Source organism: Tursiops truncatus, chromosome 20 (assembly GCF_011762595.2).
Source record: "Tursiops truncatus isolate mTurTru1 chromosome 20, mTurTru1.mat.Y, whole genome shotgun sequence".
Lineage (NCBI taxonomy): Eukaryota > Metazoa > Chordata > Mammalia > Artiodactyla > Delphinidae > Tursiops > Tursiops truncatus.
Genome location: NC_047053.1, coordinates 8,201,010 through 8,218,373, shown reverse-complemented (window position 1 = coordinate 8,218,373; position 17,364 = coordinate 8,201,010). Strand labels below are relative to the sequence as shown.

Genomic DNA, 17,364 nt, shown 5'->3' with positions numbered 1-17,364 from the left:
GTAGTTGTGGCACACGGGCTCAGTATTTGTGGCTCGCGGGCTCTAGAGCGCAGGGTCAGTAGTTGTGGCGCACGGGCTTAGTTGTTCCGTGGCATGTGGGATCTTCCCGGACCAGGGCTCGAACCCGTGTCCCCTGCATTGGCAGGCGGATTCTTAACCACTGCACCACCAGGGAAGCCCTCTGCAGGTAGCTTGTGAGGCAGGTGGGCTGGGTGGCACTGTGCCAAGCCCGGGGGCATGTGCCCTGTCAGAAGCAGCAGCTGCTACTCAGCTCCAGCAGGCTGTCCTGTCGGAAAGCAGGCTCGGCACAGCCAGATCTTTCTGTTTCTCAAGATAAGCCAGAAATCCTGATTAAATGTTAGGCAACTGAATAAAAAATTTTGAAAATGCTCTGTTGCCTAAGCAGAAAACTCGTCACGGGCCATCTCAGGCCCAGGAGTTGGCAACATCTGTTTCAATCAGTTAAACCTGCTTTTTTTCCCTGGCGTTTGCCCTGAGCTCTGCAAAGGGGGGAGGTCCTGAGCGAGTGTAATGGGGCACGCTGGGATGGAAAGGCGACAGTCCCCCCTCATTCCGGTGCTCACCCCAGCCTCCTGTTCCCGCCTAGGGTGGGCAGCCGCTGTGACCTTTAACCCCCAGGCCGGGGCTGAGCTGAGGCGCTTCCGGCAACGGCCAGACACCTTCAGCCTGGGCGTGTGTAACGGCTGCCAGCTGCTGGCCCTGCTGGGCTGGGTGGGAGGCAGTCCTGGTGACGAGGCGGCAGAGATGGGCCACGAGTCCTGGCCGGCCCGGCCTGGCCTCCTGCTGCGCCACAACCAGTCTGGGCGTTTCGAGTCGCGCTGGGCCAGCGTGCGAGTGGGGCCCGGGCCGGCCCTGATGCTGCGAGGGATGGAGGGTGCCGTGCTGCCCGTGTGGAGCGCCCATGGGGAAGGTCAGGCTCCGGGGAGTCGGGGAGGGCCTGAGGGCAAGGGTGGGGGAGGACGCCAGGGAGCTCTGCTCTCACGTCCCTCCTTCCCTCGTCCCTCCTTCTGCCCCAGGTTACATGGCATTTTCTTCCCCGGAACTCCAAGCCCAGATTGAGGCCAGGGGCTTGGCTCCGCTGCACTGGGCAGACGATGACGGCAACCCCACGGAACAGTACCCCCTGAATCCCAACGGGTCCCCAGGGGGCATGGCTGGCATCTGCTCCCCCGATGGCCGCCACCTGGCTCTCATGCCTCACCCTGAGCGGTCTGTGAGGCCTTGGCAGTGGGCGTGGCGACCCCCTCCGTTTGACACTATGACCACCTCCCCCTGGCTCCAGCTCTTCATCAATGCCCGAAACTGGACCCGGGAAGGAGGCTGCTGAGCAGGCCGGGGAGACTCCCCTGGGCCCCGTGGTTTTCACCCACGGTGTCTTTAGAAGTACCTCATATTATTTCTGTGTGTCTTGGACAGACAAGGACCAAAATGCGCAGAAAAACCTTGGCTAATTTTATGAATCTGTCTATGCCTTACGCTGTTGGATCTGTTTTCAGTTCTGTTCTAACACGTTTTGTCCTTTGTGGGCCTGGGAAGCAACATGCGGTTCAGAGAAACTTCCTGCGGTGGGAAGTTAGGATGCATGGGGGGAGGGGGTTCCATTGCCCCGCTTCGCTGCACCACATCACTTATGTCACTTATCTGAGCTCGGAGGGATGTCCTATGCCCCCCTTCCTCGTCGGGGTTTAAGGGGATGGGGGCGGACAAAAGCAAGCAACTCAGGACCTCAGCGTGCTCATCTGGAAAACAGCAGAAGCTTTCTGGATTCTTCTTTCTATTTTTATTTTATTTTTTAAACTTTAGATAGAGAATTTTAATTAAATTGGCATAGTTAAGACCAAAAGGATAAAATGGACATTGTCAGTGTATCTTCAGCCCTTGCTTTAACAGGCAAATGAACACAACTTGAAACACACGTGAATTTCGCTTGTCTGTGAGACAGTGAAGGGAGCTTCTCAGTATTTAAATATATTAATATAACCAGTTATAGAAATCTAAATCTAAAACCAATCTCCTATAGGGTTTGAGAAGGCATTCACCATATCCCTGAAAAGTTTAACATTCCTTATTCAAGTTTAATCATCTCTTTAGAAGGGGAAAAGAGTGATAGTACTTGTTGAACCAGAATTACTATCAAAATTCAAAAAGCTGACCATATTCATTTAGCCACAAGCCAATCTTATTCAAATCAGGACAGAAAGACTACATCATCCGTTCATGATCTGAATTCTGCTATATGAGATCAATTTAAATGTGGTACACATAAAAAGTCATGAGACATTTGTTTCATAATAAATAAGGCAGTGGCCAACTATTACTCATTAGTAGCTTTTTTGAGATAAGCTATCAAGTCTGCCCTTTGCGGTACGCGGGCCTCTCACTGTTGTGGCCTCTCCCGCTGCAGAGCACAGGCTCCGGACGCGCAGGCTCAGCGGCCATGGCTCATGGGCCCAGCCGCTCCGCGGCATGTGGGATCTTCCCGGACCAGGGCACGAACCCGTGTCCCCTGCATCGGCAGGCGGACTCTCAACCACTGCGCCACCAGGGAAGCCCTTGATTCTTCTTTTTAAATGCAGCGCTGTGCTAAGTGTAAGCAGTTGTTGGCAGCTTCTGTGACAGTGTCTCCAGCTGAGTCATAGGACTGCCCTGGTGCTGGCCTCTGAACTCAATATTCCTGATCTTTGCTTCTCCTAGTTTAGCAGCTCCCTTCCTTATCCCTAGCACTGAGCCTTTAGTATGCATTTATTCTTTCATTCGTTCATTCATTCATTCCATTAATTTTCGATGGTTTGCTACAGTGCCAAGCACTGTCGCTGCCACCAGGGAGTTTATGGTCTAATAGGCTTTAAAATAATATCTGTGGGACTCCCTGGTGGCGCAGTGGTTAAGAATCTGCCTGCCAATGCAGGGGACACGGGTTCGAGCCCTAGTCTGGGAAGATCCCATATGCCGTGGAGCAACTAAGCCCGTGTGCCACTACTGAGCCTGTGCTCTAGAGCCCACAAGCCACAACTACTGAGCCTGTGTGCCACAACTACTGAAGCCCACGCGCCTAGAGCCCGTGCTCCGCAACGAAGACCCAACACAGCCAAAAATAAATAAATAAATTTTAAAAATCCGCCTGCCAACGCAGGGGACACGGGTTTGAGCCCTGGTCCAGGAAGATCCCACATGCCGCGGAGCAACTAAGCCCATGCGCCACAACTACTGAGGCTGTGCTCTAGAGCCCGTGCGCCACAACTACTGAGCCCATGAGCCGCAACTACTGAAGCCCACGTGCCTAGAGCCTGTGCTCCGCAACGAGAAGCCACCGCAATGAGAAGTCCACACACCACAACGAAGAGTAGCCCCTGCTCTCCACAACTAGAGAAAGCCTGTGTGCAACAACGAAGACCCAACGCAACGCAGCCATAAATAAATAATAAAAAATAAAATAATACCTGTATGTGATGTGTGTGTATATATATATATATATATATATACACACACACACACACACACACACAACAGAATAGTATTCAGCCACAAGAAAGAAGGAAATCCTGCTGTGTGCGACAACATGGATGGACCTTGAAGGCATTATGCTCAGTGAAGTAAGTCAGACAGAGATAGACAAGTACTATGTGATCTCACTTATATGTAGAATCTAAAAAAAGCTGAACTCAGAAACAGAGACTAGAATGGCGGATGGGGGAAAGGGGGATGTTGGTCAAAGGGTACGAACTTCCAGATATTAGATGAACAGGCTCTGGGGATCTGAGGTACAGCATGGTGATTATAGCTAATGATACTGTATCATATACTTGAAAGTTGCTACCAGAGTAGATCTGAAATGTTCTTACCAGGAAAAAGAAGTAGGAATTATGCGATGTGATGCAGGTGTAAGGTGTGATGCAGGTGTACAGTATGGTGGTAATCACTTGCTAGTGTATCAGATCAACACTTTGTACACCTTAAACTCACATAATGTTATATGTCAACTATATCTCAATAAAGCTGAAAAGAAATAGTATCTGTATATGGCACCTGCCATGAACCAAGCGTATGCTAGGATTTTATATGTAACTAAATTATTTTTCATAAGAGTCCAGCAAAGTACTTGATAGCCCCCCTCCCTTTTTAAAACAAAGGAAGAATTAAGGTTAAATAAATTGCAGCATTTGCTTCCTACTGCCCTGCAATCACATTTCCGGAGGCAGCATCGTCAGGACTTCTTGCTGACAGCTGTCCTTGCTCCCTTTGCTCACAGGAGTGTGTGTAAAGGCCACTTCCTTGTGACCGTTGTGACTGTCCTGTCGTACAGCTCAAGTCAGTTTGCCCCCTGAATAGCTCAACACCTTGGTTAAAGAAACTTCCCTGAGAATGGAGACTGGACTCTCAGATCCCTGAGGGCGGGCTGAGCGGTGCACTCCTAGTAGAGTAGCCTAAGGAGAGACTGATGAAACAGTGTTGAATCATGGCTATGGAGAAAATAACTGTTTCAGGTCTTTTTCTCATTGCTTTGCAAAGTGACCTACCCTGAGCAGTCTGCGGGAGTAGGGGTCACTTTTGGCATTTCAGTATTCCTCCCTGATGCTAGGAAGCCATGTGTGTGTGTGTGTGTGTGTGTGTGTGTGTCTGTGTGTGTGTGTCTGTGTGTGTGTGTGTGTGTGTGTACATAAAATATAGGTAATCTCAAATGCACAATTTTGAGGGCTGATACCAAGTCTTGGATGTCAGGTTTACAAGCGCTTGACGCAAAAGTAGAAGGATGGTATGTGAGGTACCCTGCTGATTGGCTGTGATAGGTAAATTCATGCATTTTGGAGTTGGAGCCGTTTCTGGTTTAGATTACCCTGGCCAAGCAAGACCCACCCTCGGACACTACCAAAACCAAGTCAGCTCAGCTTCTGTTTTTATCCAGAAGCCTCACAACCCTGTCCTTGCTGGTCCCAACCCAGCTTCTATCTCCCCACCTCTCCCAAAGGCCGTCTAGCAAACTACCAGCTAGCTCTTTTCTGCCTCTCTTTGCCTTCCTGGGAAACCAACTGCTCTGAAAGCCACTCCACAGCCCCTCCATGTGGTGGCGTTTATTCTCAAACCTCATCTCACCTTCCTCCGGCCAGGGAGTTGGGGTTTGGGTCCTCTCTGTACCACTCCCAGATTATTCTCCACCCTTTTCGAAGAAAATCTTGCCCATTTTAGGTTCATACCATTCTATATCACCTTCACCCCCTACTTTGTGTTCTGCTGACTTCCCCATCACTCCCTGTGGAAGGGGATGCCAGCTGTTCCCTGATATCTGATTCCCCTTTCTAGAAATAGGACCCTCCAGTATTTTAGCAGGGTTTGTGGCTGCCCAAAATAAAGATGACATCTCCCAGTGTCCCTTACAGCTGTGACTAAATTCTGTTTTGTTTTTGGCCATGCCACGTGGCATGTGAGATCTTAGTTCCCTGACCAGGGATTGAACCCGTGACCCCTGCAGTAGAAGCATGAAGTCCTAACCACTGGACCACCAGGGAATTCCCTGTGACTAAATTCTGATTGGTAGGAGAGAAAATGATGTATACAACTTCTACGTGTTCTTAAAGGAAGGGGTGCAACCTGAACGTTTTTCCAATGACTTCCTCCATTCTACCTCGGCCATGGAATTTTGTCATCACCCAGACGTGCTTCATTTCCACACTCACTCAAGCACCCTACCTCTGACCATAACCTCCCTTCCTTCCATCATGCATTTTCCTCTTCAGTACTTGGATCTCAAAGTCATCAGGACCTCCAGCTCAATCACATCTTTCCCCCAATCCATTTCTTCTCTCTTTTTCCCTCCTTATCCAACTTCCAGTAACAGCTTTTCCAGTGCCCTTCAACTTGACCCAGTATCTTTTCATCATTCCCATTTGACAAAATCCCAACCCATCAGCTTTCCCAGAGAAAGCCAGACAACAGGGCAGATTGTCCCATTGGAAATTCAGCATTACCCACCTATGGGGGAAACGGGGAATCAGAATGAGAAACAGAGACCAAAGGTAATAAGAGAGGGCACCCAAGTGGAGCAATGATAATAATGTACCGTGAACAGAAGGAGTATGGTGACCTCAGCTCACTACACCCGAGGTCTGAAACAAGACCATTAACAATAATGTCCAAACCTAAGTCTTGTCTTTTTTTGGGTCTCATCAGTCAACAGCTCTCTGACCAAATTCTTCGTTAGATACTGGAGGCTCCTACGGTAGCATCACACACCTCCTTTTCTAGCCCAAGTCACTGTTGTAATTTCTTTTTCAGCATTGCAATCTTTTGTTGTTGTTGTTTTGTTCTGGGTTTTTGTTTTTTTTTTTACCACTGCAATCTTACATTGAACGATGTGTTTCTTTGCTCAACGAGTCGTCTCCTCAGTAGAGTGTAAACTCCATGAGAGCAGGAACTCCATTTCTGCCCTCCACTGTATCCTACCACCCAGCATGGTGCCTGTCACCTACAAGGTGCTCAATAAATATATGTTGAACAAAGGAATAAATGTGAATGTTAAAGTTAGTAAAGGTTGATCCACATTTCTTTCCTTAATAGAAGAGTGAACTTATGGGTGGCTTTGGGTGGCTTTGCTTTGCAAGTCCTCAAGCATTTTCCTTTTTGACTTCATTCCTCCAGTCATTCCAAGTTGCAAGCTTTTGTCCTCATGTCAAATGAAGGACAGTGTATGCATGTGGGGGGGCGGGTGGGGGGGGCGGCGTGGAGAGACAGGGAGAACCAGTAAGTCTTGTCTCTGTCTTAACACCTGCCTGGCAGCCAACAGGGCCTTCAATTTCACAGAAAGACACGGCACTGAACTGAGCATGCGTTCATCCCTTTCAGCCTGATATGTGCTGGAAGGAGGGCTCCGGGAGGGCCGGGCACAGAGTGGGGGACGTGTGTGCAGGGGTCCGGATGGGACCCCTGGAGAAGGCCGCTTTCTCCAGAGAGGCTCCCAGTCTCTCTAACAGGCCAGCGCACCCCTGGGCGTCCCTCCAAATAGCACCTGGGACACCCTGCCCAAACCCAGGTGTGGACAACAGGGGTAGAAAGGAAAAAAGGAGGTGGACGCCAGACAGTTGTGAGCCTGTGGGAGGAGGGTGTCCCCCAAAGCAGCTGAGCCTTCAGAGGCCCCGGGGTCCCACAAGCTGTATTTATTTCCCCAGCACCTTCTGCATTCAAGACCCTGGGGCAGAAATCAAAGAAATCCTCAGCCTGTCATTAGACATTTGGGAGCAGCAAACAGCCAGATGGTGGAGCCTCGGGCACGGCTGCGGTGGGGCCTGGGTTAGAGACCTCTCTTGGGCTTCAGGAAAGACCTTCCCTATGTGAGCAGTCCACTAGGAGTGCCAGCGACTGGGGGCCGTTTTCCCCCAGGACGGGTGGCCTTGTGCAGCTTCCTCTGTCTGCTCAGGCTAGAGGAGAAGCCCTTGGCTAGAGAATGGGACAAAGGGTGTGAAACAGGGAGCCCCGCCCCATCTGTCACTCAGGTAAGAAAACTGCCAAGGGCCTCCTCCCTGGGCAGGTGCACACACAGTGGGAGAGGGCCGTGAAGCAGACAATTTCAATGAAACATCTTTGAGAGGAAGCTCAGGGTACAGGTGGGAGCTCACAGCAGGGGATGCAGCCCAGACTCTCTGGATCAGGGAAGGATTCCCGGGATTAGCTGACACCTGAGGGATGACTAGCGGCTGGTCACAGGAGAGGGGAGGGAGGGAAAGCCGAAGATATGTGCAAAGCCTCAGAGGCGAGCGATAAAGCAAGTTAAGGAACTGAACAAAGATGAGTCTGTCTGGAACATTAAGTACAATGGGAAACAGAATAGGCACAGTTAAAGGCCTAACAGAGCATGTCAAGGAATCTGGATTTTATCCTAAGAGCAATGGGAAACCACCCAAATGGGTTTATATTAGGGAGAGACATGATCACTCCAGCTGCAGAGCAGGAAGACAAGAGAGGATTGGGGAGTCCCATAAGAGGGCTTTGCACGCTCCAGACAGAAATAGTGCTGGCCAGGACTAGGGTGGCGGCGGAGAAGGATGAAAGGACTCAAGAGATGTCAGGAGGGACTTCCCTGGTGGCGCAGTGGTTCAGAACCTGCCTGCCAATGCAGGGGACACGGGTTCGAGCCCTGGTCCGGGAAGATCCCACATGCCGCGGAGAAACTGAGCCCGTGCACCACAACCGCTGAGCCTGCACTCTAGAGCCCTCGAGCCACAACTCCTGAAGCCCACGCGCCTAGAGCCCGTGCTCCACAACAAGAGAAGCCACAGCAACGAGAAGCCCGCGCACCGCAACAAAGAGTAGCTCCCGCTCGCTGCAACTAAAGAAAGCCCACGTGCAGCAACGAAGACCCAATGCAGCCAAAAATAAATTTATATATATAAAAAAAAGAGACATCAGGAGGTAGAATCACCAGGCACTGGATGTGAAGGGAGGAGAGAGATGAGCTGATGATGAAGCCCAGACTTTTTGCTTGGACCACTGGGTAGGTGATAATTTCATTAACTGTGACAGGAACACGGGAGATGGCACAGATACGGGAGGAAGATGATGTGCTCTGCTTAGGATGTGTTGAGTTTGAGGTGTCGGTGGGACACAGAAATGGAGGTGTCCCCCAGGTAGTCAGAAGAGATCTGGGATGGAGATGAAGGTTTGGGAGGCACTGGCCTATGCGTGGGGAAGGTGATCTGGGAGCACTGAGTAGAGCCCGGTAACCCAACATTGAAGGGGTCGGCAGCAAAAGAGGAGGCTGAGACTAACCTTAGACTAACCTTACAGTCTAACAGGCTGAGTGGCTTCCCACTGCCCAAGTCACTGGAGCATCCTGGGATGCCCCTGGGAAGGTATCCGGGGCAACAGAAGGGACTAGGGAGTCAGCCTGTTCTCCTCACCACTGAGTCCTAGCTCTGCTGACCCCACCTTCACAGTGAGGCAAACCCTTCTCTCCCCTAGGTCCTTTCCCAACGTAGTACAGACAGCCCTCCCCACTCCCAAACACCTCCCCTGCAGAAGGTTACAAGGAAATGGCTTGGCTAAACAGCAGGTGAAAAGAGCTAAATTATGTGGCACTTTGGGGGCTGCGGCCCCGTGGACTCCCAATGGCACCTTATAGGAGGTTCCAAGGGAAGGAACAGGGGACATCCCCACTGCGTTAAGGACACAAGGATCCTGGCCTGGGTCACAGCCCGAGGAAACCTCTCCTTACCCTCGAGGATGTGATGGGCATCCCCCTCTCCATGAGGACCCACCAGATTATGAAACGCAGTGATGGGACCAACCCCCAAGCCCCTCACCCCCACCTCCCTCAGACTCTAAGCAGGTCACCAGGGGGATGTCCACCACCACACACCACCTCTCCCATCTGACCACGTCCAAGTTGCCACCTCCTCCCACTTCTGGAATAAATGCTGAGAAACAGGTGTGAGATGCATGAGGGCAGGTTAAGGAGTCAACACTGGGAGTTGCCAGAACTCAGTCGGAAGAATACGTAACTCATTCTGAGGGTGGCGGGGACGTGTGTAGCTCACTAGCTCCAGACACAGGGGCCTTATGAAGAAATGGTACAGAGCACTGACATACGGCGCAGGCATCCCTGCTTTGCTGGCCAATGATAATCCCGTAGTGAAAAGCGATGCATCGCAGAATTCCACTGTTGGCGAGTGGGGGACAGAGGGTAAAGTGCCCAAATTGTGACCTGGGGGCAAGAACGGAAGCCCTCTCTCCTCTTTGCCCTGTCCACCATCAAACCCTGCATCAGAAGCCCTATTTCCGTCATTGGTGTCTCCGTTCTTCTTGGCAAAGTCTCCACCTTTGAACCTGCTCTTTCTCCTCCATACTTTGTGTATCATCCGTATTATTACTGCCCCTGCTTTCTGCTTATCTGGCTTCATCTCCTCCTCTCCCACCTCTACCAGCTTAGTGCAGACCCTCAGCACCCCAAACTTGGGATATTACAATGAGATCTTCTATTTCACCCCTAACTGGTCTAACACCAACTGGATGTACTATAATACAATTCTGGTATATATATATATATATATATATATATATATATATATATATACACACACACACACACACAATTACCAATTGTGTATATGTGTGTATATATATATATACAGACATATATATATACACACACACACAACACACACATACATATATATATACACACCAACACATGTATATATATATATACCAATTTTTTATGTTCAAATCCACTTTTATTAAAATTATTTGGCAATTCTGGCAGCCATATAAAGTCTTTGACCACTGGACACATTAGACATGAGTTTATAATTTTGGTTTTTTGTGGGTTTGGGTACATGTACTTTTCTAAATCTTCTGCCCTTCATTTCATCACCAAATGGCAAAGTGCCTTCAGTTTCTCTATCTGAAATACCCTATTATTTATAGAACAGGAATTTGTAAAATAAGATTGAAAAAATAAAATGCACAGATTCAAAAAACTCTCTTTAAATATTAAAAACATACAAAGTATACTGAAGACATCTACGTTTAGTCCAATATATGTGTGTATATATATATATGTGTGTATATATATATATATACCAATTTACACACACACAGAGTTTTTAAAGGTTACACTCCATTTACAATTTTGTTTTTTAATTTTGATAACTGTATTCAAAGTTTAATTTTCTTTGTATTCCTATATATTTTATTTTTTTATAATGGTTATATTTCCCTGTACATATTATCCTTGTTGCTTATCCATTTAATTTAATTAATTAATTTATTTTTGGCCACACAGCATGTAGGATCTTAATTCCCAGACCAGGGATTGAACCCACACCCCCTGCAGTGGAAGCGTGGAGTCTTAACTACTGGACCGCCAGGGAAGTCCCCTATATATTTTATCTTATGAATTTAAGAACATTATTCTGAGTAGGGGGGGGGTCCATGGGCTTCACCATACTGCCAAGGGGGTGTATGGAAGCAAAAAAGTTAAAAACCCTGCTTGGTAGAAATATATATTGTCCTTACTCTTCCCAAAGGGATGCTTGACTTTGTGCACTGAGTTACCTCTCTGGTCCAAGTCCATCACTTCCACCTCTTGGTGCCCTCTAAGGTGATGGGGTGGGGGGAGGTGGGGGCTCTGAGAAAACTGTCCCCAAAGCAAAAAAAGTGCATCAACTGCATGCAGGGCATTGGAAGGGGGGAAAGTCCCAGGGGTACAGCATCAATCAGTTGCAGGCCTACTTCAAACCAGTGCGTTGAGAGCTGGACACACCCTCACACCCTCTTGAGAAATGTAGCTTCGGGCCATCTCAGCCTTCTGAGATCTCTCCCATGACACTGGTCATCCTAGCCACAGCCAGCTGGACAAGGAAGGGATCTCATCCGTGTCTGGCAAGTGGACAGGCAGGAGAGCTGGCCAAATAGGTACTTTCAGATTGGATGGTGACTAACTGACCCAATTTGATCCTGTCTCTTGGGAAGTTTGAACTTGAACACGCAGGGGGAGTCAGCGGTTGGGAAGGCCAGAAGAAGTGACAGACACAGAGAAAAAGGTGAAAGGTGAGGGAGAGGAAAGTGGAGTCAAGAGCAGGAACTTGCCAAGTTAGGGTTTCCTTCCACCCCACTCTCCCAGAGGAGGTCCCGCCCTGCACCTCTGTCACTTCCTGGAGGTCTGCTTCCTACCATCTGCAAGAGCCCACCTAACCTGCGCCCCAAGAGCTCCAGAACGGTGGAGGGCCAGGCATCCCGAGATACACAAGAGGCTCACAGCAGAGCATGACACCTAATGTGCCAGAGACCCAAAACGAGGAAGCTGGGGGGATTCTCCTCAGTGTTCCTAATCTAGTTCGACCTCCTCCTGGCCCATGAATAGGCCCCCAACGCTTGTGCCCAGTGCCAGGGCCCTGTTAATTTCTATGTCCTTGCAGGTCCCTTTCCAAGGGTTCCCTACCTGCTTGACTGCTCACCAAGCAGCCAGAGCCAGTATTGCCAGAGGGGGCCAGGTGGGAGCAGAATGCAAGCCAGCAGAAATGGGGAGGGAGGGATAGAGAGGTACATCACCCCCTACGTGAGGGAGGCAGCATGGGGTTGACCCCTGTGACCTGGCTCCCTTGGTTCCCCACGTCCAGGCGCCTTCTCTCCCTTGGGGGTCTGTAACACACCCCTCTTCTTTCTAATTGCTCATGGATCAAACTTAGTCCACTCTCTTTGCCCCGAAACAGATTCAACTACATCCGTACTTCCTTTACTCCTGACAATGTTTTAGAGTTGAGGAAATGAAGCTCCAAGAGAAGTCTGATGCTGGCTGCCAGCAGTGAGGGGTCCACGCTTCTCAGCACATCCTGACCGTGGCCAACCCTCCAGCCTCACAGCTCCCTGCCATCCATTCCCCGGGGCACCCTCGCCAAACTGATATACTTACACTCCCCAAAGCAGGGCCCTCTCATTTCCCAGTCTTTGCTCCCGACGTTCCCCTTGGCTAGAATATCCCTAGGTTGCCCTGGTGAATTCTGAGTCAACCTTTAAGACTCAGAGTGTCCTCTACTGTTCTTTGTATACTCCTAGTGAGGCAGGGGCTCTGTCCTAATAGCCTTTATATCTTCAGCCTTTTTGCTTAAGGCCTGGTAAGGTGAAGGACCAAAGAATATGTGCCCCTTGGCCCCCGTGTCACAAAATGATTACGGTCCAGAGGTCTGATCGGCACTTGGAACCCAATGGGTAGACAGGCTGGGACCTGGGGCCTTTTGCTGCAGTGCTGCAATGCTTGCACCTGGGCACACCTCTCCTCCAGCAACCAAATACAAAGAAATGGTATGGGACTAAAACTAACTATGTGTGCATGCACAGTTGGGGTAAATTCTGGACTAAAGAGACCAAAAAACCCAACTGCCACTTTTGAGGAGCCTGGAGCAAAAGCAGGGGGTGGCAGGGCCTTGGCTTCTATGACTTCATCTAGACTAACTGTGGCATACCCTGCCTTTCGGTCTCCCACTTCTAGAAAACTGCTCCCATCAGTAAACCATTCGACCTTAGGGCTGTCAAGAGGCTCATCTAGAAGATCAGGCCTGCTGGAGTAAGTAAGTTTGTTCTCTGATCTCTATACACTGGTGCAGTAAGTCTCCACTCTCCACTGCTGGAAGCAGAGTTGCTGGGTTCAGGGTTTGGCACCTTTAAGGTAATGTTGGGGGTGTCCATTAGGAGGGACAGATATCTTGTTAACCTTCCTCTAGTCAACCAATGATGTCCTTTGACCTCCAGCACAGACTGTACCTGATGATGGGTCAACACATCTAAGTGTTGTCCCAGGGTGAGCTTGGAAGCCTCATTAGCCAGCAGGGCTGCAGCTGCTACTGCCCGCCGGCAGCTTGGCCATCCCAGGCCCACTGAGTCCAGTTGTTATGAAAAGAAAGCCACTGGTCTCTGATCTGGTCCCAGCTTTTGGGTCAGGACTCCTGGTGCTCTCCCTGACCTCTCGTGAACGTATAGGGTGAAGGGCTTGTCCAAACGTGGAAGCCCCCGTGCTGGTACTCTGATCAACTCAGGCTTTAGAGTCTCAAAGGCCTGCTGGCGGTCCTTATTCCATTGAAGGCATTCCCTTTCTCCTCCCTTTAGAGCGTCATATAGAGGTTTTGCTACAAGGCCATAATTTGGAATCCAGACACGATGGAACCCAGTCATCCGGAGAAAGCCTCGGAGTTGCCTCTTTGTGGTTGGAGACAGTAATGTACTAATTGCTATTTTTCGATCTATGGCCAGGACTCATGCCCCTGGGGTCAAAACAAATCCTAAACATTGAACCCCTTGCTATGAGATCTGAGCCTTGGTTGGAGAGACTTTATATCCCCTTTTCGCCAGAAAATTTAGGACCCTAACAGTATTTTGATCTGAATCTTGTTTGGTCTCACTACTTATCAATAACTCATCAACATATTGTAACAGAGTTCCTTTCTCAAGGCTCAGTTCCTCCAGTTCCCTTGCAACGCATTTCCAAAAAGATGGGGGCTGTCCCGAAAACCCTGCGGACGCACCATCCATGTATATTGGGTAACCTCCAGGGGGTCAGGGTCCCTCCATTCAAAGGCAAAAAGGTATTGAGAGTCTGGGTGTAGGGGAATACAGAAAAATGCATATTTGAGGTCCATAACAGAGAAATACTGGGCGCTCCCTGACACGTGGGTGAGGAGGGTGTATGTATGGGTTTGGCACCAGAGGGTGAATAGGGATGACTCCCACATTCACGCTTCTGAACAGGGAGGATCAGGGTGGTGCAAGGTGATTGGCAGGGCCTAATGAGTTTGTGTTTTAGGTTGGATTCCCCTCAGGGCCTCAGGCTTTAAAGGATATTATCTCTTCCAGGGGTATTTTTCCCTAGGCCTTAACCTTATTTTTACTTGGGGAACACATTTTGCCCTTCCTGGCACGGAGGTATCCCAAACTGCAGGATCTACTTGTTCTCTAATTTCTTGAGGGATGTCTTGGGGAATATTTTGATGCCCAACAGGTGGGTCATCTGGGGCTACTAATAGATGCACTCTCTGTTCGAATTCTTTACCTCCTTGGACTTCACCCTGTCCTAAGAATATACTAGCTTCTAACTTATTTAGCAAATCTCTCCTGAGGAGAGGGACAGGGCATTCTGGCATGTACAAAAATGAGTAATAATAACAGACCCGATTCCGCAGGCAAGGGGAGACGTAAATCGCCTTACCTTTAGCTGTCCATCAACTTGTGTCACAGTACAGTCATGGCTGGAGAAGGGGCCGGCTGGCCAAGTCAGAACAGAGCAGGCAGCTCCAGCGTCTACAAGAAATTCAGTTCTCCTACCTGCCACAGGGAGGGTGACCCGAGGCTCCATTGGAGAAATGAGGATGGATCGAGTTGGATCTGGAGCTGGGCAGGCGATCGATCCGGGCCGTCAGTCAGTGTGTGGGAATTTCTCATCTGAGAGATTCACAAGGAACTGGGGCCAGTCGGGTTTGCCCCTCGGGCGTCCCACAGGAGGGCGCTCAGGGCATTCCCCCTTCCAGTGCCCCTCCTTCAGACAAAAGGCACACTGGTTTAGGCCCAGGTGGTTTCTTGGTGGTCTGTCCCGCCTTCTCGGCCCTCCAGGGTCCCCTCGAGGTGGTGGGTGGATCCCAGCAGCCAAAGGCTGCCTTTTCTTTATTAGCCTCTCATCTTATTGGCCCTCCTCCGTTAAGTCTCGGTTGTTCTAGACCTTGAAGGCCTCCTCTGCCAGGGTTGACAATGGGATTTGGGGCCCAGCCTCAAGCTTTTGTAATTTTCTCCGGATATCAGGAGTAGCCTGGGTGATAAAATGCATGGCCGACAGTGTCCTCCCTTCTGCAGACTCAGGGTCTGTACTGGTGTCCTTCCTGAATGCCTCTGTCAACCGGCTCAGGAAGACTGCCAGGTTTTCATCTTTTTCCTGTGTAACCTCTCAGACCTTATCACGGCTTCACCATACACCTTTTCATTCCTTCTGATAAACGAGTAATAGAATGTCTCATCCTAGCCTGGCCTACACGGTATTCATAGACCCAGTGTGGATCATGTTCTGGGATTGCATCCCCATCCACCTGATAAATCTGGTGGTGTGGATTGGTGGCCAGTAGGCCATCTGCGTGTTCCCCGGACTTCCTCAGTATACGCTCCTTTTCATACAACAGTGGGTCAGAATAGCCATGATGTATTTGGCAAGTCTGTCAAAATTTTTTAAAGGTTTTAAAACACCCGGTTGGATAGGATGATAGGTTGCTGTCAAACAATATTGATTCCTTGAGCCAAGGTAGGGAAAAAAAATCAAAAGTAAATATAGATCATTTAAAGGCACAGGAACTCACACGATCTGTTATCAAAAGCAGCATTCCAGGACAACTTTGTTCTCTTATGAGAGACAGAAACCAAATCCAGCCTTGCATCAGCCTGATCTTCATAAAGTCTATTTCCCTAATTAAAGTTAATCCAACCTTAGAAAATCCTGATCACATACAAAATTCTTTTCTCACTGTTCCTGTTCTGCAAACCTTCTGAGTCCATGCTTTGTCCCATATTCTTTTCCCATTCAGAAATAGCCAGCTCTAGTGATACAGGCTGCAACATGGGACCTTTTGCTGCGGTGCTGCAGTGCTTGCACCTGTACACCCCTCTCCTCCAGCAACAAAATACAAAGAAATTGTATGGGACTAAAAATAACTGCACGCATGCGCAGTCGGGACAAATCCTGGATAAAAGATACAAAGAAACCAAAAAACCCAACTGCCACTCTTGAAGAGCCCGGAGCCAAAGCAGGGTACTGCGCATGCCTCCTGCACACACCACCTATGGGGTGGGAAAACCACCAAAGCCTTCCTCTGGCCTGACCCCTGGACACACCCCTACCCTCACCCACATAAAGAACACCCTCAGGGAGCCAGCAAGCAAGGGAAACTGTTGTTTGCTCTCACTTCCCCCTGCTGCAGCAGGGGCCCCAATAAAGCCTTGCCTGAATTTCTTGTCTGGCCTCTGATCAATTTCTATTAATTAAGGAGGCCAAGAACCCTGGTCAGTAACAGGATGGCCTCAGGATGAGAATCCTCTTGCTCAGTTTTTGGCTGTGAAGTAGATGACATCTAGAACCCCTGAGGGTATGGGTGGTCCCCTGGGTTCCAAAATTCACCCTGTTGGGTTTATTCAGTCACTCAACAGTACGCCATGGGTCTGTTATGCTCTAAACGCTCTGCCAGGTGCTGGGGATCAAAGATGAACGGCGCAATTAGCTGGGAGGATGCACTTGAGCTGAAACTTTAAGAACGCTCTAAAAATCTATAAAAGAAAAAGTTTATTCTGTGCTTTCGTCCAGGCGTGTGTGTAAGGGGTGGGCAACGCCTCCCTCCCCACCCCTCCATCCCCTCGCCTCACCTCAGTTCCCAAGGTGAAGATTTGAGGGAGATTAGATGTATAATCACCGGTTTGGGTCTTGCTTTCAGGAAGGCGTGAGGCCTGAATCCTAACCCGGCCCCGCACACCTGGCCCCACTGTTCCCCTAATTCCATGCATCCGGGAATTAGCTAACTGGCTGGCAGCTCACTCCCTGTCAAGAGGCCCGGGAGAGAGTGATACGGGAGACCCTGAAACTATCCCCACCAACTCAGGAGACCCCACAAGACATCGGTCCCTTGGACGAGCAACGGCCCCTAAGGTGGGTCTCAGGCAACACTCTTATAAAGTGCGACCCCTTTAGAAGGAGGAGACCGGCGGGCGCGGTCTAGTGACCACGAGAGAGTCACAAAACCTAAACCGAAGTCTCAGCTCCTAGCGGACCCCGCAGTCCCGCCCCGCGCCCTTCTAAGAGCTTGACTTCCGGGAGGAGCTCCGCTGGGGCACCGC

The 17,364-nt window shown here is 49.7% G+C and overlaps 1 protein-coding gene and 1 long non-coding RNA gene across 8 annotated transcripts in view; one reads left to right on the top strand and one right to left on the bottom strand.

Annotated features, from left to right (window-relative positions):
• PFAS (phosphoribosylformylglycinamidine synthase) overlaps positions 1-11,105 on the top strand; it is a 25,886-nt gene extending 14,781 nt beyond the window's left edge. For 5 of the 7 annotated variants that reach the window (XM_033846734.2, XM_033846733.2, XM_073797241.1 and 2 more), the window contains 2 exons: positions 608-931; positions 1,038-1,496. In XM_033846734.2, coding sequence (XP_033702625.1) covers positions 608-931; positions 1,038-1,348 — 635 coding nt within the window. In that variant the 3' untranslated portion in view covers positions 1,349-1,496. Of the gene's footprint in view, positions 1-607; positions 932-1,037; positions 1,497-10,792 lie in introns of those variants that run through there. The other 2 variants (XR_012328437.1, XM_073797240.1) reach the window with 2 other exon arrangements.
• On the bottom strand, positions 1,740-17,364 carry LOC141277305 (uncharacterized). Its single transcript, XR_012328442.1, has 2 exons — positions 16,897-17,364; positions 1,740-14,799 (listed from the first exon to the last, which is right to left on the bottom strand). It is a non-coding gene; the product is annotated as an uncharacterized lncRNA (long non-coding RNA).